Source organism: Anser brachyrhynchus (genome assembly GCF_964034855.1).
Source record: "Anser brachyrhynchus genome assembly, chromosome: 1".
Classification (NCBI taxonomy): domain Eukaryota; kingdom Metazoa; phylum Chordata; class Aves; order Anseriformes; family Anatidae; genus Anser; species Anser brachyrhynchus.
The window spans coordinates 6,482,939-6,500,700 of record NC_137694.1 but is presented as its reverse complement, the minus strand read 5'-3'; the positions used below and the strand labels follow the sequence as shown (position 1 = coordinate 6,500,700).

At 38.2% G+C, this 17,762-nt stretch overlaps 1 protein-coding gene across 6 annotated transcripts in view; it reads left to right on the top strand.

The window, feature by feature from the left end:
- USP6NL (USP6 N-terminal like) overlaps positions 1 to 17,762 on the top strand; it is a 118,156-nt gene that overhangs the window by 55,743 nt on the left and 44,651 nt on the right. For all 6 annotated transcript variants that reach the window (XM_080580895.1, XM_080580894.1, XM_080580893.1 and 3 more), the window contains 2 exons: positions 2,313 to 2,386; positions 3,419 to 3,501. In XM_080580895.1, the coding sequence (XP_080437021.1) occupies positions 2,313 to 2,386; positions 3,419 to 3,501 (157 nt within the window). The remainder of the gene's footprint in view (positions 1 to 2,312; positions 2,387 to 3,418; positions 3,502 to 17,762) is intronic.

Below are 17,762 nucleotides of genomic sequence, written 5' to 3'. Positions count from 1 at the left end.
GGTATCATCGCAGCAGGAACATGTAGCTCTCAAATGTGCTTGGAGAGTTCGGCCTGTGCCCTTGTGTGGTGACAGTGCTGGGAGGAGATTCTAGAACGGCGTCGGGGCTGGCCTCTGGGAGTTGGGTCCTGCTCACTGTTCAGGCAGGTGGCTGGGGTAACGGGCCCACAGGTACTAAAAAGGTGCCAGACAAAACCAAACCCAAAGCCAAACTGTTTTGTGTCTTGCAGTCCTCTTTAGGAATGGCTAAAGGTGGATCCAGCACCTAGAGGAGCCAGAGGGCAGCGCGCTGCTTGGGTGGCACCAAAGGCTGGCAACATGAAATGAGCCAACTCGCCGATCACCTTACAGGGAGGAAATTATTTATCAGTGTCGTGGCACAGGGGTGCATAGCTTCAAAATAGAGCAGATGAGAGCTTAATAGTAAAAATAGAGCTTAATAGAGCTTAAATTTTAAATAACTGCTTAAATTCATGAGTGCTGGTTCTGGTGTACGTTGGGGAAAATACAGCAAAACCTGATTTCCTCACTGATAAATGAGAATAGAACGAGGAGAAAAAATTGTAAAGCTTTTGCTTATAATCTCCAAAAATTAAGTCAGACTTTTCATTAGACAAATTTGGAACAAGCATCATCGTTCCCTGTACAGCGTGTCTGTGATGGGGCATGCTGGGTTCTGTCTGCATTCCCCTTAAGAAACTTTGAGGGAAAACACGTAGAGAACAAGCACAATCTGTCATACCGCATAGAAAGCCACTTTGGCACAACTTCTCTAAATATCTGAGAAATGTGTAGGTAGGCTTTACTAAAGAAATACTGGCTTTGAGCAAATAAAACTGTTAATAATGTCACATGCTAAGAAGAAACCCATAATATCTGATCTGTTCTCATATTTCGTGGTCCAGATGGTTGATAAGTACATCTGCTGAAGAATTAATGCTCAACAGATATGATGTTGCCATGAACTAAACGGTGAATTAAAAAATACGTCTGGACTTACTTCTATAACAGTGTTTGAAAATTATTTCAAGGCTTTTTAAAATTTTGCTTTATCCGTAACTCATTGCTTTTTGATCATAGAAAAATTGAAATAGGGATAGAATGGAATTAGAATTGAAACAAATCAGCTCTTGAATCTTTCAGTCTTATGATGGACATCAAATGAATGAGGCAAGTCAAACGTTGCCCCTCAAAACGTGGAATGTTGCTGTGCACTGTGTTCTTGAATATTCAAGAAGCATCTTAATGACTTTCCCTCTCACAGTGCCCATGTACATTCCTATCCATGATCTAGAGAAGGCTTCTGCTAAGGGAATGGTGCTGAGCAACCTCAATAAAACCAGATTTATCAAAACTGTAACTCTACCTTTGTAGTAACCTCTGCTGCACTTGCAGTGTAGTGATGCCCAGTGCTTACCTGTGCATCTGTTTTTTCTTGCTCATCAGTCTTTCTGTTGTCCTAGTCTTATGCTTCTTTCAGCTCAGGGTTGCACAAGTAGCAGGGCTGATGCCATAGCGATCTCCTTCCTTGTTTTCTGAGAAATGAGTTTTAGGCGGTTTCTCAGACGAAGTCATTCTGAATCAAAGTGCTGGAGGAGATGGGGTAGGGAGGCAGAGAAGTGCCGGGCTTTCAGTGATGCTGCAGCTGCCTGGGAGAAGCGTTTGTTCTTGCCTTCGTTGCAGTTGGAAGCGGAGATTTTATGATAATAGATATGTTTCTACATAAATGTTTTTCCGTAGCATCTTATTTCAAAATGTGTTGGCTTAGAAGGTGAATTATTTTCTCCATACCTGTGTTTGTATGGTTAGACTTGATGATCTTGATGGGCTTTTCCAACTTAAACGATTCTATGATTTCTATGATTTCTTGAGCGTTTATCAGTATTCTAATCCTTCTGTACAAATCCTGAAAATAGTTCAAAATTAGTTTGAAAATAGTAGGGTATGTTTTAGTTTTCTTTGACTATGTAAACATTTCTGGAATTGACAACTGGTAGCTTTTACTACTTTCTTCAGTCTTTCAGTTATTGGGTTGTGTGATAGTATTTTTTTAACTTTATTTAATAGGTATTTTATTAGAAAGCGGGGAACATTCTATATTCAGTAGTTAGAGCACTGTCCAATAATTGTATTTTACTCTGAACAGTATTCAGGAGGTGTACCGTGGTCATATTTTGCTTTGATATAATTGTTTTGGCATTTCTTCATCTGAGTAATCTCTCTGAAGTTAAGATGTATTTTCTAAGCATCTAAGTGCAGTTCTCTGTTCACAAGGGAGAGAATCTGAACGGCGTTATCTTAATCCTTCGCAGGTGCAGATGCCGAGCAGGATGCTGCTGTCAAACTTGCCCAAGAACGAGCAGAGATAGTTGCCAAGTATGACAGAGTAAGTGAACTTGATAATGATTTAAAGACATCTTATAATTCATCTTTGTAATATTTTTATTAAAAAAATGAATCATGGCTTCCTGCTAGCTTTTGTTTACAATACTCTGTGTAGTACTGATCTGAGGGTTTCACGATGCACTGGCTTCTGGGTGAGCTAAATTCTCCCTCCGCAGGGGATGTTCTGGATAATGACTCAATCAACTCATTTTTCAGGTGCACGGCAAGTTGCTTTGGGGCTATTTTAAGTAATGTAATGTTTTTAGAAGTAATGAAAATAGGGTGTTTGAGGATGCTAAGTATATCTGTAAGATCAGAGGAACGCTTACTGTACTTTTCATTGAATTTTATTACGGTGGTAGAAACACCTAAATCATTACAGGGAACTTAAAAGATAAGTAAACTGCATTTATTGTCAGATTGCTGCAAGGGATTAAAGAAATACCAGGCATTACCTTTTCCTTAAACTACTTGTCAAGTAAAAGCCTAGCACAGCACATACCTGGAATGCCTATACTGTGTTCACATATTCTTCTAACACTTGAGGGCTTTATAATTGCCATTGGAGTAGTGAGCAGTAGACTTGTTTGTAGAGTTGGAAACATTTCAGGTATCAGACATTGGGGTATCTTGCACAGGGTGTAGTCGAATGAATAGCTTTGTATTTTAATAAGGGAAAAATGTGTGTATGACTGAGTGGTGGCCTCTCTTCACACCCAGTAACATGTATATTACCAATCTTTGCTTGGGATCACTAGTGGAAATTTATCCTGTGTTCAGCAGTGACCAGAAGAGGTTTCCTGTGATGATGATAATGTTCACAGTGGCCGAGGGAGGCGTGCTACTCTGCTATTTTTGGTTCATCAGTTTAGGCCTAGTGTTCTCCTCCTACTCCTCTCTACTACCATAGTGTCCCAGAGATTATGCTTTGAGTGGCTCAAGCCTGCCTTTGTGTCTGAGCTTTTTGTGTCTTAGCTTATTGTGCCATCAAACTTAATTTGGCCCTTCTTATTTTTTTTTCCTTCTCCATTAGGGACGAGACGGTGCGCAGATTGAGCCATGGGAAGACGCTGACTATCGTCTTTACAAAGTCACAGATAGATTCGGGTTTCTACAGTAAGTAAGCTATAGTGAAAACAAAATGAGGTTAAGAGTTCGTTGCCATTACTATGCATGTTTTTTTCTTGTATTGCCTATCTGGGGAAAGTATTTATTATGGCTTTTAATAGATCTTTTGGGAACTGTTTGCTGTGTAAATCTTGGATAATCTTTCGCTGTGCTTTTCAATTCAATTTCTAGCTTTTTTTGTGTATTGTGTAATGTGATCCTGTGTAGGGACTGAAATATTTTGAGTATTTTATTTGGGAATAAAAATTGGTGGTCTACCAAAAGATTTTTCCAGCTGAATTAAATTGCAGTTGAATTTTATTTTTAAATAATTTTGTTATATATAAACAAGCTTCAAGCTTCAAGAAATTTTTAAGTTTTATTATAATGTTGATCTTTACAAAAAATAATACATAATAGCTGTATATGAACAGCTGTGTATCCTCATCCTTCAAAAATGAATCTCATTTAACTTGATATATTTAGAAACCCTACTGAAGTCTCTGTCAATTTGGGACCTAATGTTGCATTAAGTGAAGTTAGAAAATGCCAGAATCCAGATGGAATTTCCCTATAGGTACTTATTTGTAACTCAAAATCTCTTTTTGGTAAATAAAGGTGATAGCATTAGGTTGTGTTAGAATTTTTGTTTGGCAGAAGGAAATATCCAGCTTGCAGAACCTGAATGCAAACTGACTTGCCACTTCTGGTAATATCCAGTCAAAACTCCTTGCCATTCTTGGTATTTGACATTTGTTTGAATATATGAAGTGCAGTGAAGGTTCTCCAGGAAAAACAGTGATGAGTGGAAAACTTAATTGCTAAGTATGCACTTACTTGGTGTGCGTGTGGTTTGTTTTTTCAGGGTTTTTTCTTCAGTTTTGTAATGTCATTGCTTTCATAAGTTGTCAATTAAAACAGTCACCTCTGCTGTAGATAGTCTCGACTTCATCGGGGTGAGTGGATTTGTTGTGTGACTTCCAGACAGTTCTGCTTTACACAGAGAGGTTTTTGTGTTGGTAAACTACAGCTGCACCAATGCATGTCAGGTATTGTAGGTGTCATTGTAGGTAATCTTAGTGGAGAAAGGATGTCAGAATTATTTCTTGTGCAAAAGTAATAGAAGCCACTGCTGCCTTCACCACCGACCTCAATGGGAACAGAGTCAAACAGCCTCAGATTTGCGAGTGGATTCTTGATTTAGGTATCCGTGCGAACTCCTGAACTTCCCCTGTTACTTGCATTGCTATTGTTGTACAATACCATTTGTTAGTGTGTGTTTACATATATATCGTTTTATAAATATATATGTGCATATATATATAAATATATATATAAATGGAGTGTGGAAGAATGTTAATGTCTGCTGCGGTTGCTGCCGCAGTTGGTTGCTCTTGCGTTTCAGGAGTCTTGGACTTCGTGTCATAGTATATCTGAGACGCAGTGACGGGAGTGCTTGGCAAAGTAACGTGCCCATTTCCAGGCTGCTGTAGCTGTACCTTTGAGCTACAGTATGCGCTTTTTCCTCGTATTGCAGTCATTTTGGTGATGTGGCAGAGTAGATGTAGCCTAGTCATTAGACTGTAGTTGCTTTCTGGTAAAATCATTAGTCACTAATGTGAAGCCTGTGCAGAGTTAATTCATTCTCTATATATCCACCTGCAAGGGATGAAATTGGAAAGATTTATAATACATGAGCACTGTACAAATTAACACTGTATGTAGATATTCTGCATCTTCACTAATTCTGTGATATTCATTGCTCATACGCTGATCTATGTCTCTTTATAAGGTAGGTTTCACCTGGGAGCGCTCTCAAGGCTGCGTTATGATTCTTGAAAGGAAATTCATTGCAAATGGCACTCACTTTCCTGAGAAATAAAATATCTCCTGGTAGGAGAAATACTATTAGGATAGGCATACTAAATGTCTTTTCAGGGAAATTTACATTGCGCTGTGGACTATGACCTGGGTTCTCTTATACTGCAATACTCAGCCTGTGCAATTTACCACATCTGAAAGAAACTCCCTGTTTCTAGGAGAATTTGGAACTAAGCAGCATGAATGCAGCATGTACCAAAAGCCTCAAACAGGTGGCTTCATGCTTATCATTGAATCCCAGTCACTGAAACCTCGCAGGTGCTAGATCAGCGCTGCAAGGAGCAATCAGTGACAAAGTTAAAAACCTTCTGCTGATCGCTTGCTGCGTGTTGCTGACAGTTCCTTACTGAGCTATCAAGACTTCTAATCCCTCCTAACCTAGCTATCATGTGCTTACAGGGTGAGTTAACGAAAATCTAATATACGTTGAAAAATGAAAATCTGTGGACAGTATCAACCTGTTTATAATCTAGTTAAGATGAAATCTGTGCTGATAATCTTGTTTACCTTGATGTTTTAAAATACTAAGTACCTGAAAGATGTCTCTTGCATCAGAAGGTTGCTGAATATGGGGAACCTACCAGAAGATTAGGGCTTGCTTGCTCAAGTGCAGCAGGCGCTGATTATCATGAGTTGTTTGTAAGGTCCTCTTTCTCCTTGGTATGATCCGTTTGCAGCTTTCCATGTCTCTGAATGTGCATCCAAAGTTCAGCTCATTGCTGACAGGGCAGAAAAGATAAGGTGTTTTTGGAATGAAGCGCTCAAGCTGCCCGTGTAACGTGCCACGTTAAAGCCAGAGAAGGTGGTGGGAGAAAATGAAGATGAGGGACTTTTAAAGAGCAGTTTTGGTCTGGATCCAGGATTCCTCTTTTGTCCTGGCGTCCTTATTTATGTGTCAAACTCTGAATTAGTAAGCTTAGAGAACCTGAAGAGAGTTGCACTTTCCTTGTCTTCCTGTGGTACTGGTAGAATTGGGTAAAACTGTTGAGATCTTCTTTTGACAACCTACTGAGTAGCAGAGAAAAGGTGCCTTTTTATCTAACAGTTTAGAAATTCTCAGTGATTGGAAACGAATATGAAATATCTAACCTTAAGGGTAACATTCATTTAAGACCCACAGTTGAAATTTCTGGTGGGCAACTTTGGTCAGTTCTAATGGTTGTTGTGGTGTTTATCATTTATAATATTTAGGACCATCCTTACCTATCCCTTGTTGTAAGTTTTTAATAACTGATGCCTTAGGAACATAATTTAAAATGTTTGCTGTAGTGCTATTTTTTATTTTGTACTTCTGCAAATGACTTCAGATAGTAATAGGAAATTGATATGGCCAGGGTATTAAAACAAGTATTAAAACCAAAAGAGAACAAAACTGAGTTAGTGCCCAGTGAATTTAGGGAAGAAGAAACAAAGTTCAATGGAACATACAAAAGCATCATTATAAATGTGGATCGTTTGAAATGAATAAGGGGAAATTTTAGAGGGAAGCTGGATATGAGGAAAGAGGTTTCCAGCAAACATGCTAAGCTGTGAAATGACTCCATGGGGAGCTGAAGGCATCTGTCTCTGAAGACGCCAAAGACGAGATTGTACAAGATTGTGCTTTGTTTTAAAGCACTCATAAGAAGTATTGTTGGTGGGACTGACTAAATTACATTGGGAATGTTTTCAGTAGTTAATAAATTATATATGACAGTCATGTATGAACCAGAAAGAGTTAAAATCTCATTATTGGATAAAATGTAGGAAACTTTGCCTTCCTGATTGATTACTGTTGCTGCAAGACTGCAAGGAAGTGGTAATGGTCGTAGTTTATTTAAGCCATATACCGTGGTGGGGGAAATGGTCTCATCTTGGGTAATTTTTTTACTTATATATTTAATTTATTGCCGAATAACTTTTTTTTTTTTTATTACTGATTTGGCTATTGTCAAATGCTTCCCTATCCCCCAGAGCTGTAACCCCATTGTAGAAGGGCACCAGGTTTGTCAGGCACCATCTGCCCTTAGTGAAGCCCTGCTGGCTGTCCCCAGTCATCTCTGAGCATTGGTGAGCTAGCATTGGTTCATCTTGATACCTTTTAATTCCATATTAATTACAATAGCATTGGTCATCTTAACTGGTAAAGACTGGTTTTGATCGAGTACTTACAGCATTCCTCAATGTCATTTGGTGTACTTGGATTAGTGCCTACTAACACTTTATTCTTCAAGTCTATGATGTTTGTCTCCAGAAGGCCTTGCTAGGGACATCATCTTAGTCTTGAACACAGGAGTCTTGAGATAACAGACCAGTACATTTCTTCCAGGTGCTCTACAGTTACCTGTAATCCTAAAAGTACCTTAAAGAAAAAAAAAAGCGACAACAGCCCTACCCCAAAAAATTGGCCATGATCCCCATTCCGTAAATTCATCTACAAAAATCCCTGTGGACTCCTGTTTTTACGTTACAGAGCCAGAATGCTGAACAGTAGGGCTGTTGTGAAAAATGCCAATCATTTTTTAAAGGAACATTTTTTCCTCCAGGAAGTCTAGCACCAGCATTTCTATATACAGTCTGCTAGTGTTTTGGTAGGATTGAGAATTCTCTTCTAGAAAACTTGTGCTTGAATCAAGTCTGACTGATATTTGTTTTGTTTTGTAGCTGATGTACAAGTCTAGCCTACCATCCCAGGGAACCACCTCAGTGCTCCGATAAACCTTAGTCTTTAATATACGACTTTTTCAAGCAAGTAGTTTAGGAATGAGAGAAATGTCTTGGATGTCTTCACAGGCAGTCTTAACAAAGAACTGTTCCACCTGTTTTTAGAAATGGAAAAGATCGAACGTGTGTGGTAGAAAAAGGTTGGTTTTTTTCATTTTAATTTTGTCATGGATATGTTGTTTTTTTGGGTCAACCATGTGTCAAGATGCTTCTTTTTTGTTCCTCCATATTTAATAAAAAGCAAAATTTTATGTGTTCTGGGTATGAAATCAATGGACCAGAGCTTTGCAATTAAAAACAAAAACCAAAACCCCAGAAACATAACCAAAACCCCAGAAAACCAAGCTGTAAATGCCCTGCACCTAAAAAAAAGTAATTCCTTTCTCTGTTATCTTGAAGCCTTGTTAAATTTTAAAGAGTTCTTAAACTTTTCACTGTGGTCTGTTCATCACAGAATCTTTACTGTATGCATACTTCTTCTATTTGCATTTTTTTTCTAGCAGCAGTCCCTGACAAGGGAATAGCTTCAGTAAAGAACTGAAAAGAATTTCTGCATGTCTTGAAGCTCATAGCAGACATTCCAGGAATGCTTTGGGATCCAGGATTTCACCCTTGCCCCTTGAATTCTTCAGTTGATTTGTTACTGCTTTGGGATGGTTAAAAAAACAGGGAGGACTAATATGTGCTCCTGGGGCAGTGGCAAGTCTTCCTCTGCTTCTCCTAGGAACATTTAAGTATAAATATATACATATATAAATATCTTTGCTAATACTATATATCCATATTATTAAAGGGCATGGCTTGCATAATATGGAGATAAGTATCTCCATTTGTATATATCTAAGTGACAATTATTTGAATTATTTTTATATTTAAAAAAATATTAAAGGTTCCAAGCAACCAAAGAATTCAACAAATTCAAATGACTGTCAATATTTTGAAGAGAAATAAGAATTTAAGCTTTAACTGAAGATCATGGAAGCACATATTTAAAGATACATTTTTGTAAGTATATCCTTTTATTTATTTTTTATTTATTTTTTAACAGAACTCTTCAGCTGTCTACAAGGATGAAGAAACTTTATTTCTTCTTTTTTTTCTCACCCCCTTTTATAATGTTAATCTCAGTGGTCATGTGAGAATTAACTGACGGGGGTTTGCAAAACAGCCTCAACTTTGTGCGTGCTCCCAAAATAGGGTAGAAGCTGAAAGCAGCATTTTGCAACTCCAAAGGTCACCAGCAGCTTCATGCAGTAGCTGGTGCTGTTTCCGTCTCTGTATATCACCCATTTTCTTTTGTAAGAAAGCTCTTTAAGACTACGGTTATGTTTTTCTTAGTAAGAAAAAAAAATTGTCATTGGTTTTTGGAGTTAGCGCAGATACTCCTCAAGGCTGTGTTTAGTTTTTAACCTAAGTTGGAAAGCACAGATTACGACTGACTAGCAAGCTGACTAGCATATTGTGGAAAACATAACTGTTTAGGTCTTAAGGCACAAAATGGAAATAGCAGGAAAAAATATATACTTTAGTCCCTGTAGCTTTTCAAAAACTTTTCATCGTTCATTGGTGGTTGGCATCAACTGAGTTGTCCTGTTTAATACTAAGCTGTGAAAAGTTTAAGCTTCCATGACACAATTAAAAAAAAATAAACAATTATTTTAAAGACTTTTTCTTCAATTCACACAATATGAATTATTTTCAGGTATTAACTGGCTACTAGCAAATTATCTTGTATTAATAATCATCTTAGACCACAAAACCTCTTATTGGTTATTGCTATAACTTATTTCACTTAAACAGGTTTTTCCTCTTCCTACCTCTTCAGTAAATAGAAGCTGGGGCTGTACGCGTGGTCTGGCTGATAATGCAGTGGGGATTAATATTCAAGGACCAGAATCGTGTTGTTGGGTAGATTTGAGGCTTATTCTGCATAGTGTTTTTCTTTTCCTAGTAAAAGGAATAAAGTTAAATAAAGTAATAATGGTAGAAAATGAACTTTTTTTTTTTTTAATGTTCATAAAGCGATCTTAATAGTTCGAGTGAGATTCTTGTGCTACTCTTGGAGTAGCTCCACACTGGCTTTCATGGAGAATTGTACCAATTTACAGCAGCTGGGAATCTGATTCATGACTCTTTATCATGACTCTATTAAAGCGGTGAACGTAATTTTAAAATAGTTTGCTAACGCTAGAGATTACTGGGATGCCAGATGCACGTTTCAAATAACAGAATTCATTATTCTGTCTTTTCCTAAGGTAACGTAGCCTACCTGCTCTTCTCCATCAAACTTTACTCTTTAAATGCATTGCATTAAAAAAAAAAGAGGTAGTGGAGCAAAGAAATGGAGAGCTCAATCAAGTATTGAGATACTCCATTAAATGTTTCCAAATATATTTTTTTTTTAGTTTCTTACTTTTGCCCATAACTTTTTAAACGGGAGCAATGTGATGAGCAACAAGTTAACATCTCAGAGTTTCTTCCTATTTCTCGGTAGTTTATACAGAGCTTTGCTGGGAAACAGTACTTCATCACTAAAATATTCTCCGTGCATTCCTTAGTACTTTTTACAACATGCTGGTTAGAACTACATGTCCAAGAACAATAAATCTTAGTTATGCAGCTAACCCAGCTGACCTGGGTGGGTACACAGGTGAAGTCTCTTCAGATAAGAGATGCAAGGACTGGCCACTGAGGGTTCTCTGCAGCAAAAGAAGTTACTGAGATGCCAAAATGCTCTGGGTAATGGAAATTCGAGAGCGAAGTGTGGTGGCTGTAATTTGATAATAATGAGACAAGTATTCAAGAAATAGGGATTTTTAGGTAATTTTAATTTCAAATTTTTAGGGTGTATATCAAACCTTAAGGAAAGAACGCTGAGGTTATGAGGCAGGCTGAGCTGCTAATGTTCCTAGTGCCGTGCAGCCAGTGTCCTTAGTTCTCTAGGCACAGTACTGCCAAACTCATTAAGTGATGCAACGATGTGCTAAAGGAGCAATGAAATGTTCCTTCTTAACGGTTCAATTATAAATGTAACTGTCATTACATTTCATATGCTGTGGCCATTCATTAGGGGCTTGCCATTGTCCTGTCCCTTCTTGTCTCCCAGGCTTTAGGAGATGGAGTCAGACCCACTTCTCGGGGTAGCAGCATCACTTTCCCCGCTGCTGGGGAGGAGATTAAAGTTCAGCCTACCTCAGCTGCCAAAGACAAGTTTCTATTCAAAAAATAAAATGCAAATAGTCAGATCTCAATATTAGAGAAGAGTTATGTTTCTCTTAATTCCTTTTCTTCTAATAAATAGATGAATATACCTTGTTTTGTCTGTAGATTTTTTTCATGTGTGTTGTGAAGATTTACTATGAAAACTTCTATTATACTCTTGCATTGATGGATTCTGCTCTATATATGTGCTGCATTTCCCTGGACTGATTTTGCTCTGAAATATTCATTGCTAATCAAGATATTGAGGAACTGCTGTTAAAAAAAATAATTAAATTTCAGCTCTAAATAATCTTCTTTCATTTTTGCCCCGATGTACACTGAGGATTGTTTTTATTTAAGGAGAGAAGTGGAAGTTGTATTGGGTTAGTAACTGAGATTCAGAATGCTTTCTTAGATTGATCTTCCTGGCATTAGACAAAATCGATATTTTTTTTCTTGCATGCTTTCACAGGAAACAACTACTAAAAGAAAATTTTAATTGTGCTTTGTATGATGAAGCCTAGTTTGAAAACATAGAATCACAGAATCATCTAGGTTGGAAGAGACCTCCAAGATCGCCGAGTCCAACCGATCCCCGAGTCTGACCTAACTAACAAGTCCTTCACTAAACCATATCACTGAGCTCTACATCGAAACGTCTTTTAAAGACCTCCAGGGACGGTGACTCAACCACTTCCCTGGGCAGCCCATTCCAATGCCTAAATGATAGCGATAGACATGTACTAAACATTAATGAAGAGACTTTACAAATTTTGGGACCAGATCCTATTTATTAGTTGTGGATAAATTGAAATGAATCTCTGCTTGATATTCAACTGTGAAGTGATGGGGCCTGTGAAACGGTGAACTTGCAGAGACCTGGGTAAAAATGGGCAATCCTATTTCAACAGAACCAATAGCCAAACAGTGTATTGAGCTTGCTGTATGTTTTGCTTAGTTGTTATCAATTCTCACTCCTTCATGGACTTGGAAGCGGACATTTGTGTCCATTCACGGTTGCATTGTGATCTTTTTTCTTTCCACTGATGCATTTGAACATATTTCTAAAAGTTGCAACTCCAGGACTGGTATTTGTAGCCCCAAAAGGACAGTAGTAGGATTTTGGGTACAGCTTTCTCAGTCATATTTTTGGTGTCTGTTTAATTTTGGCTTCCACTGGAAAATAAACAACTTTCCCTATGTGTTGTGCTTTCATGGCTGCAATAGCATTTATATATTTTTGTATCTAGACGTTACCAACAGGTCCTTGTGTAGGACTTGTTTGGACTGCTTATTTCAGCTCCTTTACAAAAGCATTTCAAATGTTCTTCTCTTTAATTCAGTTTTGTTCATCTTAGTGAAAGGTGTTTTTTTTTTGTGTATTTGTGTCATTTTAAAGAAGTTTAAAAATAGTTTTTTCTTCCTCTTCTGTTATCGTGATGGCAATCTAATGTATGGTTGGTTCTGCTACTCTGCAGGTAGGTTCTTCCCATGGCAGGAAGGGATGCTTTGTTGTTATTTTCATTCAGAGCAATGTGGATTATTTTCCAAAACTATATCACAGATGAACCCCTTTCTTTAGTTTATTCTTAGGACTGGAGCTGGAATTTGAATTTTAAATCCCTTCCTTCAGTGTGTTAGTACAGGCTGTCACCTCCACGATTCTCAGCAGATACAGAAAGAAGCGAAGTGACTGCAGCCCTGCAGATCTAATTGCAAACACAAGTAAGCTGCAGGAGAAGTCTGCCAACTAAGGACAAACAGTGTGCTTCTGTTCACATCTTCCATTTCTTGATTTGAGTAAAAGATCACCCACGGTGTACTGGGAATTCATGAACCACTTCTTTTTATGAGAAGAGCTAGTAGGTGATTCTGTGATTCTGTGATAGGTAGCACACCCGAAAATGCCAGTGAGTATGATAATATAGGATATAATTTATACAAAATATATAAAGTAGTGTGCTTTGGTTTGAAGTTACTGCTCAAGCAGTATGTAAAGATTTAACACAATCATTATTACCATGTACATTTCCTGCTATATTTAGCATTTATAGAAGACTAAAGGATGTAGGGAATGGCCTGGATATGTTTCATTGACAGTGATTATTAAGAGTGCTGAATGAGGTCTGGGTGATGGATGTTTTTTTTCTTGAAGTGCAGTGATGCTGCTGATCTTGACCCAAGTGAAAGACCTACCAAAACAGAACTTTAGACTGCAGAAATATTGTTTTATAGAAGAAGCAAGTGCAGGTACATAAAGCATTGAATTTCAGCAGCAAACAATTTATGCTGCTGGAACACTACTGTCTTATTTCATTGATGTCAGAATATACTTTGCATAGCACATTAGTTTTAGTACAGATGAAGCTGCCAACATGCAAGTCCTGGATTATTATTAATACATAATGTAAGAGATCTACATAGTAACTACCCTTCAAGCAATACTTAAAAGCAATCTACATATATAAGGGAAAAAAACTTTTTTTATATGTTTATATATTGAGTATAAATCAAATGCAAGGCAAAGAGATTTATTCTTTTTCATTTGTCTTTAGCCACTTTAGGGCTGTAAGGTGGCTTTACCTTTTTATACTTTTTTTCTTTTTAAAAGACACTTGGAATTTGATTCTGAGAAGACTTTTTTAACCCCAGTGTTTGCATATGTTCAATTAAAATGACATCAAATAACTAAAAATGCTGCTCTGCTCAATTATGTGGATTATAGATTTTCTCAAAGGTCTTCTGATTCCAAGTTTATGTATAGAACGTACCTGTCACTAATGATGGAGTTTTAATGGAATTTGATGTTAGTTTATCTCTTTTAGTTTATCTCTGGGAGTGTGCAGTGCTGCAGACTTCTGGACAGGGGCTACATATTCATGGCATTGTGCTGGGCTTGTTGGCAGCGACATCAACAGAATCCACAAATAATAATTGTAACTAAAATCTAGTCACGAAATCACATCTGATCCAATCTTTTGCCAGCACTAAATTCTTTCTTGCAGCATATTTCCTGATAATTATATTGTGGGATATCACGTTGGCTTATCCTGTATGTTAATTAATTGCCTTGGCTTGCTTATTAATTCTAACAAAACTTCAGAAAGCTGTTTTCTAATCTGCTGCAGTCACCACCCCCATACTGTGCAAAGGTTAGCTGGTGAAATTTAGGGTGGATGGTAACAGTAGCGGGGCTCCAATTATTTTGATAGACACACAATCAGAATTGTGTTATATAAATAAAATAGGTAATGGGAAGAAGAAAGAAGTGATCCATGGAGTTCTATCTGTAGAAAATCCATCATTTAGTTTAAAACCCAACTTTCTTTCTTTTTAATATTCTCAGAAATCTTTTCCATATATTATTGGTTTTGAAAGTGACACTGTTGCCTTTAATTTCCATTCAAAGGCTGGAAGATCAAATCAATTAATCAAAATCAGAATTTTTCTGAAAATTAACTTGTTTGGACTAAAAGATGTGAATTGAATGTTGTCTGGATTGTGCTTTAGATTTGTGCATTAAAGAGTAGAACAATTTAATCCTATGTCTAAAGAAAGGCATGCAATTGAAATACTGTTTTGGTTTTACTTGTAAGGATTAATTAGTTTTTTTCAGCTGATTTCATAAGACAGTTTTCTTTATAGTCCATATTGTGGCAGTAGTTTAATGCAGACAGGAAAATAATCATTCTAAGTAGCATTGTTATGTGTCTGGTGGTTTACGCAGTCTTATTTATCTTCCCTACAGTAAGGTGACTGTGAAACACTTGGCACCTAAGCTTTGAACGGAGATCAGCAGCTATGTGATATGACATGAGGCAGGAAGAGCTACCTGGAACTGATATGTAGATATACAAAATAAGGCTGCATTCTGTTGCAATGCACAGCTTCATGTATTCATAATATCATTTATTGTTTATAGGCATCCCTGCCCATGGCAGGGGGGTTGGAACTAGATGATCTTTGAGGTCCCTTCCAACCCAGGCCATTCTATGATTATTTCGTTTGATGGTTTTGTGTGCCCTGTGTCATAAGCTGAAGGGGAGGCAGACCTAAACGAGCATCTAGTCAGTGTGTTTGCTGTTGTAGAATTGGTTTCCCAGCATGAAGACACTAATTTTTGTCCAGTGATGCTATGCTATAGACTCATACAACTCACTCCTGATGAATTATTATACAGCCTAATAATTGTTCGTGCTTGGGAAGATTTACTTCTTCCTAATACATTTAAGTTCTGAAATGTTGTTGCAACATGTAGCCCAAAAATTTGAGTTATATATTGTACAGCGTTTCCATTTGTACTCAGACTTTTCTTGTTCAAATGTCAACTGAATTCTTCCTTTGTTCTCACTTTACATAAACTTACTTGATGACTTGGTTTTCAGTTCTATACTTTACTATTTTTTTTTGGTAGATATTTCACTCACATATTCCTTGATCAAAGAAATTTCAAAAAGGTACAAAACCCAAGGCTGGATTTTTTTCAGGAGTTCCATCCAATTCATTCTTCTGGCTGGTAGCAAATGTGTTTTTCTCTTGGTTTTAAACACTTAATGTTGCATCACAACTGAAAAAGTGAACCCACTGCATCTACTTCTTTGTGATTGAGTAATGAGACCTTGAAGATAAGTGTTCTGCAAGAAACATTTCCCACGTTGTATTTAATATGTGATGCCAAATATGGTTTCATAATACCTTTCAGTTAAAATGTGCATGCCAGGTGATGCTTTTGCACTTAGTAATATGTTGAGGATAGCTCGAGAAAATACTCAGGAAATGCTGTGAGAAGCTATTTTATGGAGGGGCTCCAGCACAGCTTTTATTTTGCTTTTTTGTGTCCTTTCAGTACTTAATGGGGTCTTATAAAAAGGATGGAGAGGGACTCTTTACTCAGGTAGATAATGATAGGACAAGGGGGAATGGTCTTAAACTAAAAGAAGATAGATTTAAATTAGATATTAGGAAGAAATTCTTCACTCAGAGGGCGGTGAGGCCCTGGCCCAGGCTGCCCAGAGGAGCTGTGGCTGCCCCATCCCTGGCAGTGCCCAAGGCCAGGCTGGATGGGGCTTTGGGCAGCCTGGGCTGGGGGGAGGTGTCCCTGCCCATGGCAGGGGGTGGCACTGGGGGGGCTTTGAGGTCCCTTCCAGCACAAACCATTCTGGGATTTTTATGAAGATCTGCATCTTTTAATATACATGTGATAGTGAATTAAGCAATATAGGAATATGGAAATTAATTGACAAAATTTATTTTTTATTTCTTTTAAATCTGAGAATGACTTGCACACATGAATGTTTTGCAACACTTTCAGGTTGAAGGACCCCAAGGTTCTTCAGAGGGCACGGACTAATTCTGGGCTAAGCAAGGCTACAGCAGGTAGGGAGAGGGGTTAAGAGGGAGGTGGGCTTTGAACTAGGAGGTAGGAGAAATGAAAATGCAGCTGATAAGGAAATTTGAACGTAACTGCAAACAATTTTAGGAGAAGAGTAAATCTGGTGAGTGAACTAATATGAGGAAGTCTTTGCTTTTGTTTCTGCTGAACAAATATATCAGTGCTATTTAAAGAAGGCCAATATAAACGGCAGCAGTAGGTGGGTGATTGTGAGCCTGTGAAGTCTGAGACTGTTTTCAGTGTATTTCAGCTACTCATGGAGGCTAATTACAACATACATACAGCTTTCTGACGTGTCAGATCTGTAAGCAATTTAGATTAATATTTCTTTTTAAGAGCTACCTTGAAACAATGTGTGAAAACCTGTATTAGTCATTGTGGCGGAGATGTAAAATCCATCCATCATTTGTAAGCTGATTTAAACAAAACAAAAAACAAGCATTCTCAATCAAATCCTTACTTGCCCGCATGAAATCCTGGTTGTTTGAACTCTCGGCTGCTTTTTCTTCACATGAAATTCGCCCAGGAAAGCAGTGGGAGTCCGGGCTGCAGGCCGGGAAGAGGACTTCCAGCAGTGAGTCCCCAGTGTATGGGCCTCGATCCCGGTGAGACCCCGCAATCTGTTCCCTATCCGTGAGGTGTCTTTGAAGGGCCTTCTGGTAGGAAACCGTCACACCTCCTTGTGGGGTGTCCTCCCTGTTGGAGCCAGGATTTAATCTCAGCATTTTGTGGCTCCCAAGCCTGTAGACAGCATCTTCGGCAGTGACAGCTGGCACGGCCACCCAAGCCCGTGAGACGTGTTGGCTTGTCAGGGAGCTGCTCCCACCTTACTTTGTGCCTGGGGTGAGGGCACAGACCAGCCGTAACGATTCTCGGTTCCTGGCCGATTACGCTGCGTTTACCCGGCTTGGATCTTCCTTTACTCTGCTCCCTGCAGTGCTAAGGCTGTTTCTGCCAAATGACACCTTATTTACATGAGTTCAGTGAAAATCTGCCCCGTGACTCCTCTTTTGGATTTCAGGTACTGTATGGTGCCGAGCTAATTACGTTAATCAGCGCTGCTTTTCTTCTTCCCTGTATCCCCTGCATGAAT